Here is a 16,747-nt window from a genome sequence, read left to right as displayed (position 1 = left end):
CTCAGAGGAATCATCCAAATTTACTATTTGCCATCTGTCTCTCAGTGGGAGCTACACATGCCGCACAGAATTTCGGAGTGGAAGTTAAAGATGCATAAATGAAGCAGCAATAACCCAGGTTTCCCCGTTCTCATATTTAAGGCTTGAGCTACCCTCGCCATGTCTGAGGCCCAATTCCATCCTTTTTTTCTTGGGCACCAGCATTTCTGACAAAGTGTCAAGTGTGACCACCTGATTTGAAAAGGGGAGGGGTGTGGGAGGGGAGGGGAGGGAGAAGAGACAACGAAGGAAATTGGGGTGGGGGTGGGGGACATGCTATGCCAAGTGTTGCTCTCCCATCCCTCTTGCAGTACACAGACTGATTTGGCATATATACCCAATGATGGCATGGTATATTCCCAGACTTTCCCAACTCCGGAATGTTGTTGGACCCCAACAACTTGCACGAGTTCTTGCTGACACAGCTGACAATCTGGGTTGATGGGAGCTGCCCTACAGATTGTTGGACTACAAGAAGTTGGGAGAAGCTGGTACACCCTGTTTTAAGCAAGAAGAGCTCATCTTTCCCCCTTTTCCTCTTTAAGAAAACCTGTGGGCTTGACAGAGTAGCTCTCTGCCTACTCCAGAGAAGAGGAACTTTCCAGCCTATGGGCTGAATGTGACCTCCAGGTGCCCCTATCCAGTTCTTCCCAAGCAACAGCTCTCACTATCTGTGCTCTGCACCCTGGAGTGCTTCTGCCTGTCTGAATAGGTCCTTCAATTGTGATGATGCCATTATGTATCTGGAGTGTGTGTGTGTGCAAGAATCTAGTGTACAAAGACTCTCCAATATGCTGTTCCACCCACTGTTTGCCTCTGGCCCCACAACCCCTGACGATGTGGGGCTTGGAAGGTTGTGCATGAGGTTCCCCTTGTGCAGACAGTTACAGAAAAAGCATACGACCAGGAGGAGCTGCATGGAACTCTTGAGCTTTTCTATATAAGAGGCTAAGATACAACAGCACATTTGTTTTCTAATCCATATTGATCTGGAAACCTCATAAAAGGAAGGCACAGATAGAAGGAAGAGGATTCTCCCTTAACTACTGGAGCTTAACAGGCATCGAAAGAAGAAAAGCAAAACCAAGCAAAAGAACAAGACACGCAAAGTTTTCTGCGAATTGCAACCAGCCCATTGGCATATCCAAATACCTTCAACAATTTCTTCAAAATCATCCACAAAAAACTCCTTCAGAGGTGGCCGCTTGGGTCGCTTCAGAGTATTGAGCAGCTGCTGGATTTTTGTTGAGACTCTGCTACTTACAGGGACACCTGCAGTGTAGGAAATTAATTCAGTTTATCAAGGGCTAGGTCACCTGTGGGCAACTGCCACTCTGTATAAAGAGCTACCCAAACCATACCCTTTCTGATGCAGCAAATTACAATATACATGAGCAGAAATTGCAGTGATCAAAGCCTGATGTAAAACATGGGAACACAGATTATCCAGAAGGTTATCTGGAAGGTACGGCTGCTAATAAAAGGACCATTTATTTCCTTTTCAAAGCTGTTTTCAGCATTTGCACAACACTGTCTATATATGTTTTTCATCTCTCAAGACCAGGCCGTATATGGCAAGCTGCAAAGGCCTAGACAAACTTCCCATTCCTTCCTGGGATTGCAGAAGCAGAGTCGGGCACCTCTGAGATCACAATTCTTGACTAATGGGATCTGTTTGGCTTGGTGGGTCACAAATTGTGCATGCCGGATTGAAATGGTCTTTCTAGGATCCTTTTAGGACTTGACCACCAGAGGGCACTATGGGAACTCCTGAGACTTGGCAAAGGTTTTCTCGCAGACTCAAATCAAGGCAGCAGTTTATCCTCAAGGTTATTCTAGTCACCGCAGTTGGGTGCTTTTCTACCTGCATATAACAAACTCCAGCGCAGCAGGCATTTTAGAAGTGCAGGTTCTACTTTACCACTCACTGGCTGCTTTATACTGAAAATAGTTCTACCAACAAATGAGAGCAAAGCCTCTTCTCCAAGGTTAAGAAGACGCTGGCTTTAGGAGTGAAATCTCAGGGCAACACAGCTGAGGCCCTGGAAATTCTGCATAAGAACAACAACAGCTGACCAAAACAGTTCAATGCAAACTGTCAGTAATGCAGATCAGTTAGTTCATGCATTTTTCCTCTCTCTCTGCTAGGTGCGAATTACTTAGTTGAGAATTCACATCTTTAAAGAAAGGAACAAGGGGAAATGAATAGAGCAGCGCTGTGACAAACATAGATCTGGTGTGGCAAAACAAGACCACCTGTAGGTGCTTAGGTGCTGGCGAAAGGAGTTTAAAAAGCTATTTTTGCTTCTGTTTCAACACCTGACACTGTACAACCAAAGAGCTCATTTTACAGCCAGGTTGTGTAATCTGAAAGCTTTTTTAGTGGTAGCTAAAAAAGCCAATGCAATTCTGGGCTGCATCAATAGGAGTATAGCATCTAGATCAAGGGAAGTAATAATGCCACTGTATTCTGCTCTGGTCAGACCTCACCTGGAGTACTGTGTCCAGTTCTGGGCACCACAGTTCAAGAAGGACACTGACAAACTGGAACGTGTCCAGAGGAGGGCAACCAAAATGGTCAAAGGCCTGGAAACGATGCCTTATGAGGAACGGCTAAGGGAGCTGGGCATGTTTAGCCTGGAGAAGAGGAGGTTAAGGGGTGATATGATAGCCATGTTCAAATATATAAAAGGATGTCACATAGAGGAGGGAGAAAGGTTGTTTTCTGCTGCTCCAGAGAAGCGGACACGGAGCAATGGCTCCAAACTACAAGATTCCACCTAAACATTAGGAAGAACTTCCTGACAGTAAGAGCTGTTCGACAGTGGAATTTGCTGCCAAGGAGTGTGGTGGGAGTCTCCTTCTTTGGAGGTCTTTAAGCAGAGGCTTCACAACCATATGTGAGGAGTGCTCTGATGGTGTTTCCTGCTTGGCAGGGGGTTGGACTCGATGGCCCTTGTGGTCTCTTCCAACTCTATGATTCTATGATTCTAATCAAATGACTGTGGGGACTATACAGAACCACAGAACGATCAAATTTGGGACCAAGGAGAGGGTCTGTTGTTCTAAGACTCCTAAGATTCACTTTACTTTAACGCCCAATGCCTCTCAAATACCCAATGCAGGGCTCTCATTCCTTTGTAAAACACATTCTGTACTTTTCTTTTCAACGTACACACAAAATAAAATTGCAATTTCCTCACCAGAACTCCCTGCTCCCCTTTCCTAATCCGTAGTGCTCAGGGGTTAACTCCTGAATCCAGTGTTTGGTATTTAACAATAAAAGCAGTTTCCTGATACTCTGCGTGCATTGAGTTATCACTCTTCTTTAGATTACAAGGCACAGCAAAAGAACCAAAGCTCTTAATGAGATACCCACAATCACTGGTCTCCAGCTATGCTGAGGAAATGCATCAGCGGTGGTATCTGCTTAAAACAACAATAGGAGCCCTTAAGAAACTGCACTCTCTAGGAACCACACACTCATGTCAGAGAGGCTACCTGTTTCCTCTTCAGCCTGTATGAGCCATTTGTGATCTGCCACACTTTTCACAGTGGTGGACTACAGAAACAACACAAAATAGTGAGCAGGGAAAGGGGAGCTTTCCGGGAGCTTTCTGGGAATCCACAAAACTGTTTGGGTTAACAGCAGGGGCTGGAGACAGGATGAAAGTTCAAAGAGCAACTGCCTTCCCTTACTCATACATCAAGAGGCTGGGCCTTGCTGCAGCAGTGGAGATATTCTGAGGTTGGAGCTAGGCTCAGCTTCTCACTTTGCTACTAGCGGAAAGGGCACATAGCGTCTTTGCTCTCTTCCGGGTGGCAAGGGTGCAAGAACCGTTCTATATCAAGGCAATTTTGGTTATTGCATTCAAAGGATTCTTCCTTTGAAGCTGGCTCGCCTGACATCATGTGACTTGGACAGGTGATCTGACAGGTGGGTGACCCCACCTACCTGTCGAAGTGGCCTGCAGGTTATGGAGGACTTGGAGATCTAGCCTGCTGACTGCTTCCACTTTTCCACCCTGTGGTACATGTTCTTTGCCCCTACATGAATCAAACTTGAGAGGGTCTCAGTTGTTTCTTCCCACCTCAATTGTTTCTCAGTTGTTTCTGCAATGCAAAGCAGAATACACTGGCAGGCCGATTCACAATTAAAAGTTGGAGGAAATGCTGATGTTAAGGGCTGGCACTTTTGCTCAAAATCTGGAAGGGCAAAGAGTATTCACACCTTTGCTTCTTCCATGAAGTATGAATGTTGCAGGGTAAGAAGTTAAGAAGCACAGGCTTCTTTTCTAAAAGAAACACACAAAAACAAAGAAACTACCATTGGGGTATTGGACATAAGAGCTTAATGCCAACAGCTGAAACTTAATCAGCTGCCTTTCCCCGCAAGATGCAATTGCCCAACCTGGGTCTCAGGGCCCCATTGTTCTCACAATTTCACAAGAAAACAAACAGAAAAATTTGTTGCTGTGTGAGGCAGGTGCCTACTAATGGCTGACATGGTAGACATTTAAGAGGGATAACATGCATTCTGCAATGCTGCACTGATGAGCTGTAGAAATAAAACCATGTTACTGATGCCCTATTGGCTTTATCCCATAGTTTGGATCTGCAGATGTACCATCGGCTGTGTCCATAAGGCTAGACCGGTTGGATGCTTTGTGCATGCCCTTCACTATTCCTGATGGAGGGAGGTCAATAGCAGATGGGCAGGCAGAGGAAGCAGGTGTGGAGGTAGTTGCAGTAACATCCGGGGGAACTGAGAAATTTTCTAGAAGGAGGATCAAGAAAAAAACAATTGAGATTCATATTATCATTTTGCAACCAGGTGGCCTAAGATGTGATATCACATTTACCCACCTTTCCTTGGTCTGATGCAAAGGCACCTGACTGAACAGCAAGATTGATTCTACTTTCCATTTTCATTACAGAGCCACGGGCTATTTCATACCCCTGTTTCTCTAGGCCACATATTGCACTGCCCATTTCCAAAGCTTAACTAGACTAACTCGCACAAGAGCAGCAAAAATGTTATGGGACATATTACCATTGCCCCATATCTCCTCTTAAGTAAAAATTGGACAAAGGATAAGAACAGGAGAGTTTTGACCATGTAATCTTCAACAGAACTTTCTAGAGTCTCAGAAAAGGCCTCCTGATTTTTCAATTTTTTTGTTTGCCATTTTGCCAACAGAAAAGATTACCCAGCTAGCTGACCATGTTGTCTCTATAGTACACTGAGTGCAAGACTAAGCCCCTTCCTGATCTGTTATGCAAACTTCCAGATCTTGAATACATTTCTGTATCACAACAGAAATAGTGGCACTGAAGGCTGAAATCTGGTCTAATTAACTGCAATACTCTTTAATGAGATACTGCAGCCTAATTTGCATGTCAGGCTGAGCCAAACCATAGCTTAGTGCACATGTGTGAGCTCCCAGAGAGGAAATTGGAGTCACTTTGCTCTTCCCTGGTTGTTCTGCAGCTACACCACACTAAAACCATGGCCTGGGCTTAGCATGTTGTCCAAACATGTCGTTCACAGTTTAGCTCTCCCAGATAAACCTTGGGCCAAATACTGTAGGACAAACATTGGTTTTTTAGCCTGGAGACAATTAAAACACAAGCCTGGGTTTGGATGAACATGCTAAATCAAGCCATTCTTAGTTCAACACAGCACAGCAGAACAAACAGTGAGAAATAAAGCAACCACAATCTCCTCTCTTGGAGCCTACATGCTTGCTTGTGCTCTGCTGCAGTTTAGCTTGGCATAATGTATGAACCAGGCCACTGTGTCCAATCTTCTCCATCCTCTGCTGAACTGCTATGTATTTGTGTGTTTTAAGGAGCTAAGTGGTTCATAATTCAACAAGTTGCATTTCTCTGATGTGAGAATATATATAATTGAAAAGTTTTATATCCCCCCCCCCAAAAAAAAATAGGCTACTGGGAGAGCATTTCAGGGACAGAGTTATCACAACAGATTTAATAAAGGTTAGCAGTCAATTATTTAATTTCTGCAGGCAGCACATTCAGATAACAGCACTGATGTGGAAAAACTCAGCATACAAGTTTGCTTACATCCACGCAATATTGTAAGACACACAGATTGAAAGTTTGCAATGTACTGCATGTGTTCAGTGAGTTTTGTGCACACCAATGTCATCATTAGGTAAATGTACAACCATTCAGAAGAATACCATATTAATTAAAAGTATCCTGCTGAGCTGTTCCCTGACTTCTTAAGCAGAAATGCTTTATGGTGTACTGCAGTTTGGGTAAGGGAACTGATGTCCTTTCCATCATTGTACCAAGATGTACAAAACAGAAATACCTCCCTTGGAACAGAAGGCGGAATAGGATTTAGTGTGCATTTCGAAGTATATGCTAGACACACTCTTGGGGGCTCATCTGATCAGTAATAGCACATACTTCAGTTTTGTCCAAGGACTTGTTCTCACTCTGTGGTGGCCACAGGGAAAATCCTCAATAAATGCATAAAACAAAGCTTTTTCATACAAGCACCCTGTGCTAGAGTTGCGTGAGAGTAAGGCCTCAAAAATCCATGCAACATTAATAGATTTTAGAAATGGCCCTATATCAAACCCAACTTAGATGTATCAAATGTTGACAAAGTGCCGATTTTGTGGTTGATTTTGTGAAGTGGCTTCTTGCCTTGAGCTCTTAAGCCTGAGATAAATAAACTTCAGATCTACTGTGCTGAGTATATATGTGGCTATGTTTTTAAAATGCTCAAAATTTATCGAGGTAGCCGTATGTTTATATGTATCTACCTCTGTGTTGAAAATGTAACAGTACCAGTAGAAACGTTGCTCCTAAGTTAACTGTGCTTCATATTCCCAAGATTGCACTTACAAGAAAGAGCTGTATTTTATAGCACCAATTTGACATTAGCTATTCAGCAACCAAATAGCTGGCTGTTCCAATTTGGGACCATATTTCACCATTGCTTTAATGAGAGTATCTTCCATCTGAAGAAAGCATTATTTATGCTGATGGAATTTCAAACAGGTAAATCTCCCAAGTTTTCCATTTTAGAAAATGAGTTGCATCCCAGTAAGAGACAAAGACATCAGCAACATACAGGTTAAAAGAAATAAAAAGAAGCAATTAAGAGACACCAAACAGCTACACATTGCTTGCCTGAAACCAATTAAGCCAAAGCAGAGAGCACATTGAGACACAGCAATCCCCCTGGGATGCAGCCATATCCTTTGGAACACATTAACAAGAAAACACAAACAAACCCTACAAAAAATTCATACAGCAGCACCAGCAGCAAGGAGCACCTCAGAGCATCAAAAAACTGAGCCTGGGGTATCCAGATCTTGAAATCCCCCAACAAATGTGTACACGTACCTGGGAAAATGGTTCAGGGGTTAAATATGCTTTAAAATTGGGTGTTTGGGGGCTGGGGATGTAATTCCTGGTCTACCAGTTAGGTGGGATAAAGCAAAAAATAATATTATTATTTTTTTTAATTGCCTTGTTATATAGCCACTCACATAGTCACCTATGATGAGTAAAATATCTTGCAGGTAACAAGGAAGTGAAGCTTTTGAAAAGCTTTCCCCATCCCCACAAGTTAGGCCGTTATGCGGAAAGCTGCATTACAGCCTTGTTGGATAAATTTAAAAGAAGCATGGCGATCTTTTTGGCTGGATAAGGGATAGACATCTGCAACACAACACAGGACATGTAGGCTACAGCAATCTTTTTGCTCACCCAGCAGTGAGAACACTTAGTGTAAATAGCAGCCACAAGCATAAAACAACACCCATGTGCATAACGAAAAGTGCCAGGTTACTGTGCACATCTTTCATGACTATTGATGTCACTGGGATCCTTTCTCTCGCCTTCCCTCACTCATGGGTAGGCCTCTACTTATAGCGGGCAGAGTTTTTAAACCGTTTGGCCTTTGACACTGGGAGATTTCTAAACTTTTGACACAAAAAGAAGACGTGAAGCCCTTGGTTTTGCTGTCCGCACCCCAGCTCCTACCTATTCGAGTATTGGCAAATACATCGGCTAGTGACCCACTGGTCCCTTTGCCTTCTCCATGGGATAGTGTAGAAGATGCTGATGAAGATGTGGATGACCCCTGAATAGATCGGTTGATCCATGACTCAGCATTCTGTAAGCTCTGATGCAATGCAGCAGATAGAGAAGCCTGGCGCCTGAGCGACCCTTCATCTTCGGATGCAGAAGACGTGTCTGTGGGGGATCAGAAAAGGGAAGCACACCGCACTTAACATGCTCTCTTTGCAACCGAGGAAACACTGGCAAAGGCTCCGTACCACCCAACGCAGAGTGTGTTCAAACATGGGCCAACGTGGAGGGGAAGCTGGTAGTAAGGCCCCCCCCCCAGTGTGGGCCAGCTTCTTCCTTACTACAAAGGAAAAAGCTGGTACAATTATCCCAAACCCAGTCAAACATTTAACCGCCCACCCATCCTTAAAGGTAAATGCATGCCCTTGTCACAACCCTGCTTTTTGCATGCTATGGAACCTGGCTGCAGTTTTCCCCGACGGCCAACAATTCTGAAATGGAAAACATCAGAATCAGCCCATCTCCATGGAGAGTTTTGGGAATTGGTGTTCTGGGAAATTGCCTGTGTTCTGCGATTACTGGCTTGCAGGAGGACATAGATGAAAGAGAATTTCTTTATAATGCCCAAGGCTGTACACATGGAAGAATTCCTTTGTCACTGTTTTTTCCATACAGAGAAATCAGCATCAGTAGAACAGACTCTTGGTTACAACAGGGGACTCTAAATAATTGCAAACAAAGAATGATGGAAATAGATCTTCAGCTATCCATATAGTGCAACTGATGTAAAATATTTTTTCTGTTTGTGCATCTATTTGCATGTGTACACTCACATTTGTTTGCAAACACCATAGCACCTGCCTGTCGATATCCTGAAAATGTAGGCTGTCTATAACTGCAGTTTGCAATAACAAGGTACAATTGGTTAGGGAATACCAAATCATCAATTTGTCAAATCTTGATAATATGAAAGGAAGAGAAAGACTATACAAATGTTAATTCAGAGATCTGCAGATAATGTATGGGTTTCAGCATACCATGGACTTCTAGGAGATGGCACAACTGAATGAGTAGAGGCCCCATATGGACATAAACCTCTAAGTAGGCATTCATCTGACCCATCAGATGGAAGACCAGACATGTAGAGCTTTAAAACAGAATGTGGCCCACAAGCTATATCAATATGATCCTGAGGCCCTCCAGACAAAGATGTGAAGCAACTGCCCAGTCAGCCTCAAATGTCTTATAGTGATGCTGAAGACAGTTTCTGGGGAAAAAATCTCTCTCACCCATAAGATTATGAATTCATTTGCACATATGGGGCAAATCTGCTTCCTTGTTCCCAAACAACAGGAAATGTGTTTGAATACACATATATTTAACTATAAATGATCCTGTATACCTGAAGGAGCATCTCCACCCCCATCGTTCAGCCCGGACACTGAGATCCAGCGCCGAGGGCCTTCTGGCGGTTCCCTCATTGTGAGGTTACAGGGAACCAGACAGAGGGCCTTCTCGGTGGTGGCGCCCACCCTGTGGAACACCCTCCCTTCAGATGTGAAGGAAATAAGTAGCTATCCTATCTTTAAAATACAAGTTTTTAATATTTAATGCTGTATTGTTTTTAACACTTGATTGGAAGCCGCCCAGAGTGGCTGGGGAAACTCAGCCAGATGGGCGGGGTATAAATAATTTTTTACTATTATTATTATTATTATTATTATTATTATTATTATTATTATCCTCAGCAGCCAGTTGAAAAATGATGTAAAAACCAGAGAAGCAAATGTCAGGAAAAGTGAGGTATAGAGGAGTTCGAAGGGGCAAGCTGTGATCTCTTGGTCACTGAGCATGAAACACAATACTTTTCTTCGTCCTCTATAAGCTTTGGGGAGAAATGTGAATGTTTTGTTGAACATGCAATTTGCAAAAAAGAATTTCCTATGTATGAACCTATGAAGTTGCCTAATCGTCAGACTACTGATGCATCAAGCCCAGCCTTCCTCAACCTGGTACCTTCAGGATGTTATTTGGCTACAACTCTCATCAGCCCCAACCAGCATGGCAAATGGACAGGAATGATGGAAGTGGCATTCCAGGACATCTGCAGGTCCCCAGATGGGGAAGGCTGATCTAGCCCAGTGTTGTCTACTTTGAATGGCAGTGCCTATCCAGAATCACAGGCAGAAAAGGGTATCTCCCTTCTGCTGTTACTTGATAATGATAATGATGATAATAATAATTTATTATTTATTCCCCAGCCACACTGGCGGCTTCCAACAGAACACTAAAATACAACAACCCATTAAACATTAAAAGCTTCCCTAAACAGGGCTGCCTTCAGATGTCTTCTAAAGGTTTGGTAGTTATTTTCCTCTTTGACATCTGGTGGAAGGGCGTTCCACAGGGCGGGTGCCACTACCGAGAAGGCCCTCTGCCTGGTTCCCTGTAACTTGGCTTCTCGCAGCGAGAGAACCGCCAGAAGGCCCTCGGCACTGGACCTCAGTGGCCGGGCAGAATGATGGAGGTGGAGATGCTCCTTCAGGTATCGTTTTATCTGAAGGTGCTGAGGACTGAATGTGGCACTTCTTCATAAAAAGAGTTTACTCTGCCCCAGAATTACAGCCCCTTTCAATATGAATAGCAAAGTCTAGCAAATGAATGTCCAGAATGTGCTGAATGTCAATATACACGTGTTAATACTGACAATCCCAGATAATTTTGAAAAGGTCTGAAAATTCAAGAGACACCAGGAGATTTGCTAAACACGGCTGCCAGCATACTCATTTGAACATCCACATACAGTAAATTTCAAACATTTATTGCAACACAAGTAATTGCCATGGCAAGATAACCAAGCAAGAACCTGAGTAAAGCGACCAGCTGCATCTCAAGACAAGAGCCCAGTCCTAATATCCCAAAATTGTGTACTGAGAGTGCCAAAGCAGCAACATATTCACACTGCCATGTGTAGTAAGCCCAGCTAGCCTAAATTACTTGTCAAAGAGGTAGCAAACTCACTGAGTGCAGCAGCAAACTGAACAATACACCATATAGTAGGGAATTTTGCATCTGTAGAAGAGACAGATTAACCCAAAGCACATTTGTCATACTGTCTGTACTGCAGCTCTGACTAGATACTGAAGTGTAATGAAATTTAATACCAACAGAGTTGTTGGTTTTTTTTTTTAAAAAGGGTACCTCTGTTGATTAAGATGCAACAGAACAAGATTTCCTTCCTGTTACCAGGGCCAACATACTTCAATTAATCAAACTGTTTTCAATTATGTTGGTTTAGGTTTGCAGCCTAAATGTTGTGCAGTGATTTAAGACCTGGCCTTAGAAGGGCTGCTATCAAGAATAAGGTCTCCATTTCCTTGCGATCTGTGACTCACAGATATTGTTGGTACAGGAAATTATGCTGCACTTGCACTGGTCTTGCCAAGAAGAGGCGACTCTTAGACCTAGTTCCTTCCCCGAAGACTGTTCCTCTTTGTAAATAGTGCATGGAAAGGACCATTGTCTTGCTTCTTTAACAACTGTAGAGGAAATGTGCACAAATCTAGAAGCGCTGACCAACAAGTAGCTGAGAATACTTTAAAGGTAAAAGGACCCCTGACCATTAGATCCAGTCGTGACCGACTCTGGGGTTGCGGCGCTCATCTCGCTTTATTGGCCGAGGGAGCCGGCGTATAGCTTCCAGGATGAGGCCAGCATGACTAAGCCTCTTCTGGTGAACCAGAGCAGTGCACGGAAACGCCGTTTACCTTCCCGCCAGAGCGGTACCTATTTATCTACTTGCACTTTGATGTGCTTTTGAACTGCTAGGTTGGCAGGAGCAGGGACCGAGCAACAGGAGCTCACCCCGCCGACCTTCTGATCAGCAAGTCCTAGGCTCTGTGGTTTAACCCATAGCGCCACCTAGGTACACCTAATAGCGCAATGCAACTAATATACTTTCTAAGTTACCTCCCATGAAGTGAGAGACGGTTTCCTTGAACAGTTGACCTCCAGCTGGTAAGCTCAGAATTCTTGGCAGCAGCCCTTCTTATGCATGTGAAATTCATGGCAGGCAGGAAGTGGTAGTGAAGAGAGGGAAACAAAGCTTTGTTTTGTTTTTTGATGGGCAAATGGACCCTGGGAAGGCCACAGGAAGGGTACTGCAGAGTTGGCTCAATTGATGTTAAGTTCAGAAGTTGAGAAGAGAGCAGAACTGTGCCAGCCTCTCCGCCAGGGAGATCAGGGCATCCTACATTGGGGTGGGGAAACCCACTGAACCTTAGAACACCACCGTGGAGTAACATTGCAATTGAATTCATGTCTACTCATAACTACATCCTATTGAATTCAGTGGGGCTCACTTCCAGGTAAGTAGGATTAGAATTCTAGCCTAAGTTAAAAGACGACTGGCCCAAGAGTATCCAGTAAGCAGGGATGAAAGGCTCCCTCCCCATCTACTCCAGCATATAGAAATTACATGCAGAAGATTTAATCTAATTCAGTCTAATCATGGGGAATTCACTTATTTTTTACCACATTCCAAAACAATCTCTGCGCATGAGATCAAGTGGCTGGCGGGACACAAGTAAAAAAAGCTTTGTGCTTTCATTTGACATCTTGACTGGCAACCAATAGATATTTTCCAGTCACGTGACTCAATAGATTTGCCTAAGCCAGCACTCAAATAATAAAAAAATGGTGCTTAAATGGAACACCACAATTAATACAGCCATCAAAAATAAATGCTGAATATTTTTACCATGCAAGAGCAAAGCGATAGATTTTAAGCTTCAAGGCTGGCAAAAGCCTTTGCAAAGTTAATTCTATATGCATCTTTTGCAGGATTATATAACCCAGCTACTAAAAAAAGAGGCCATATAAATAATTAAAACTTGAAACAGGCAGTGCTGGAGAAAGAACTCAGGGCTGGCAAAGATAATGTGTTGCTGGGCATAAAAGTGCACCTCCCTTTAAAAAACCCCACAAAATTGCTGTCGAGCTAGTCAAGAACAAAGTGATAAACTATTAGGAAAATACTTGATTCACTAAAAGCATCCTGTGTTAAATTTGGCTTTTAATAGACTCTGGAGAATTCAAATCACTGGGTGGGAAACATTCCATGTCTGCCCAGCATTCCTAGAGCTGAATGGAAAACACGGAGTGGTAAGTTATTGTAGGGACTATTGCTATATGATAATCAGGTATGGAAAATATCCGCACCAACTGGTTTAATACAAGCCAGATTTTTTGCACTGAGACTGGCATTTGACAAAGGAGGAAAGGATGAGACAGAGGAACAATCAACTCCAACACTCACTCCCAGCTTCACAGACCAGGAAGCTGGAAAATATCATCTAAATTGAGCATTCTCCACTGGGAAGCACACAGAACACAGAGAGCCTGCACCTTTATCCTGCAACCCTAAACATTCTACAGAAAGAGGGAAGGAAGATGCAGGCTGAAGCTATGGAGCACTCCATGAAAGCATTCAATCTTTCCTAACCCTAATCCTAAACTGGATTCATGGTTCAAATGGTAATTTTAATTTGCAATGTCTGGGTACGGTCCGAAGGTGATTACTAGGGAACCACATGCCTGCTGCCCTGCATTCTCTGATGGAAGGCGGACAGGATATATAAATGTAGGTAAATAAATAAAAAAAACATCTTTTAGCTCTCATAGGGCCCTTCAACATCACCTTAGCAGCATGGCAGCAGCTGCTGCACTGCCCATTCTGCCTGTGCCACTCTGTTAACACACTGCAGCAGTTTCTATGCTGCTAAGACAACATCAGAAGGTTCCTTCAGCTGCAGAAGGAAAAGTGTGTGAGGGCAAAAAAATAAAATAAAGCTTGCTGGGTAACAAATTACGAGTAAAAAGATAAACAAATCTGTTTTATTTCATTTAAACTCTTATTATCTAAAATATTTCAAAACGCCAACTCAATTTCTCCCCCCATGTGGACTTCGGAATAATATTTTAGAATAGGAACAGGAGGTCCACCAAATGTACTCTCTACATTTGCAATAAATGGATGCCTTGATTAAGATGAAACTAGAAGATAAAAATTAACTGCAGCCCTCTGGTTCATGATACACTTCCACACTTCCAGTCCAGTCTATAAAGTTCAACACACCCCTGCTGCATATGTGTCTGGTTCAATTTTGCCCCACACCAGTCCATTCTGGGAGAATAGCAATGGGTATTGAGAGGGTCTATAATTTTTTTCAGCTTTTCCTGCAAGGGGAACACATTACATTTAAAGCATCTGGTCTGTCAAAGGTCAAAAGAAATACCCATGAATACATTCTGCTTCAGTCTTCTAAGGTCCTGAGCCCAGGAAATTCTACCCCTGAACCATCATATGAGCATTCATGTGCTCAGCCTCGAAATTACCCTCAATCACCTGATTTAGACGCAACGGAAAACCATGCTTTCCTACTACGAGAGAATGATCTAAAGCAAGCCCCAGGCTTGGATGCTCCCCACCCCCATGCCTACAAGAAAAAGAAGCTTTTGGTTATAAACTAACTACAGTTCCCTGTGGCATCTGAACTCAGAAACTGTTTTAAGCAGAGGTTAGATGCTCAGCTATCAATAATGTTGTAACTAGATTTCCTGTCTTGGCACAAGTTTGGACAAGGTGACCTTTGAGGTTCTTTTCTAGGGTTCCATCTGATGCTATAGACCAGCCCTTGACAACCTGGTGCCTGGCAGATGTTTTGGACTACAACTCCCAGGTGCTGGTTGAGCTGATGGGAGTTGTAGTCCAAAACATAGGAAGGGTACCAAGTTGGCAATGGCTGCTAAGGAGTATTGCCCAATGGAAGCTCATTCCACAGTGAACCATTTGTTTGTAAAGCAAAGCTCCATGCTTTGTGCTGCAAATAGGTTTGTGTTGTGTACACTACTGTTATGTCAGTGTTTTTTGCAGCAAGCAAATACACTGTAGATGATACACAGATACACACTGATGTATGCATGTGCCTGGAAAACTTTACTGGGCCAGGTTATCTAGATACATATACCATGGTGTTTTAATGATGTGTGTGTGCACATGCAAAAACTAAAGGTAGTCATCGTGACCCATAAAAAAGATTAGATAATTCATATTTAGACAGTGCCTTTATTTAGGCCACCCATGATATGTACATAGATGTGTGATGTGCATACTATGCATGTGCTGCAGAGTACTTTATGGTATGCTGGCAGCAAATATATTAGCATAAAACATGGAGCTGCCCTGAGATCACAGAGCAACTTGGTTTCTCTTCCCTGTGAATTCAGGCTGAACAAGTCTCTTGTTTTGGCTCCAAGGAAGTGATATCCTCCATTAAACCTGTCATGTGCTGTGGGTTATGGTTATGCCTTTAAATGTTCAATGTCTTTAAAAACCACTACAAGCCCTACTGGGAGTGGTTAATGAACCTTAATGCTGTCTTTTTCTTCGGATCAAATGCAGAAGACTGCACACATGGGGAGGGGGTTTGTAGTATTTAGCCCAGTATGAGGGCTCCCAAGTTCCTCGTGGGTGACCTAATTGTGTAGAAATTCAGATTCTTTTCAGAGGACTTGAATTACTGCCATCTCATTTCTCAGTGTGAGCCTGAATTCATTCCCTAACGTCATGAGGTTATATTACTTCAGCATCTCTATTTGTAGGGGTCCTTTGTGTGCTTAGATATTACTCAGTATATCAGCATATCAGCAAACAGCCACATGTACAACAAGGATTAAAATCCTGAGGATATTTCTCCTTCGCCCCCCTGTGTGTGAGTTTGTAGTCAAGCCTACATTGTGCTTTTGACTGAGTAAAGTTGGCTGCTGCAGCAGCATTAAAAGGCCAAGGTGGTAGTGATTTCTAAAGGCACTGGGTACAACTGACATCTGAGCTCATGAAACTAGTTTCTTTAAACCAGGATTCTTGAATCTGCGGGGCATTCAGATGATGTTGCATTAGTTCCAACCAGCAGTGCCAATGGCCGGGGTGGTAGTTGTAGTCTATCAGTGTCTGGAGGACTACAAGTTCCCAATTACCTGTTTAAACTATGGTTAGTGAGAACAAGCCAGGATCAAACAGTGGTTTCAGATGTTAGTTTATTCTCACTAGAGATTAAGAGTCTCATGCTCCGAGTGGATTCAGATTTTGGAAGAGGTACCCACACTTACAACCTATCCAATGTTATGATGATGCTGAGGGGTGGGGGGTGCACTAACAGAAAGTTCTACTAAACTTACACATGGCTTCTTATTTATGGAGTGGAAGCTCCATTGCCCAAATGCTGCTCAAAGCTCATGAGCCAAGCAATTATGTCTCCACCACTTTGATCACCATTAATCAGCTATCCTGAGTACCGCTGTCAAGGCTGATCAAAGTCATAAGGAGATTCACTTTTCCCAGGGCTGCTGTCTGTCCCCACTGACAGTTAACAGCTGGTTGGCACCATGAACCCCAAATTCCTGTTAACCAAACACCCAGAAGACTGACAGAAATGAGTGTCCCCAAATCACTTGCACATTAATGAGAATTTTTATGCTGAATAAGCTGCTCAGCTCTGATATCGCAAGTTTACAATAAGGGGAGCAGTAATTGCTCCTGTGAATAGACTATGTTGACTATACAGTATACAGA

The 16,747-nt window shown here is 43.2% G+C and overlaps 1 protein-coding gene across 4 annotated transcripts in view; it reads right to left on the bottom strand.

The window, feature by feature from the left end:
- Positions 1-16,747, bottom strand: part of DIP2B (disco interacting protein 2 homolog B) — a 185,073-nt gene that overhangs the window by 45,608 nt on the left and 122,718 nt on the right. For 3 of the 4 annotated variants that reach the window (XM_079966337.1, XM_079966338.1, XM_079966339.1), the window contains exons 5-7: positions 8,068-8,280; positions 4,667-4,816; positions 1,192-1,311 (exon numbers count right to left, since the gene is read on the bottom strand). In XM_079966337.1, coding sequence (XP_079822463.1) covers positions 1,192-1,311; positions 4,667-4,816; positions 8,068-8,280 — 483 coding nt within the window. The remainder of the gene's footprint in view (positions 1-1,191; positions 1,312-4,666; positions 4,817-8,067; positions 8,281-16,747) is intronic. The other variant, XM_079966340.1, reaches the window with a different exon arrangement.

Source organism: Podarcis cretensis (genome assembly GCF_951804945.1).
Source record: "Podarcis cretensis genome assembly, chromosome: 2".
NCBI classification, from domain to species: domain Eukaryota; kingdom Metazoa; phylum Chordata; class Lepidosauria; order Squamata; family Lacertidae; genus Podarcis; species Podarcis cretensis.
This window is presented reverse-complemented; position numbering and strand designations above follow the sequence as displayed.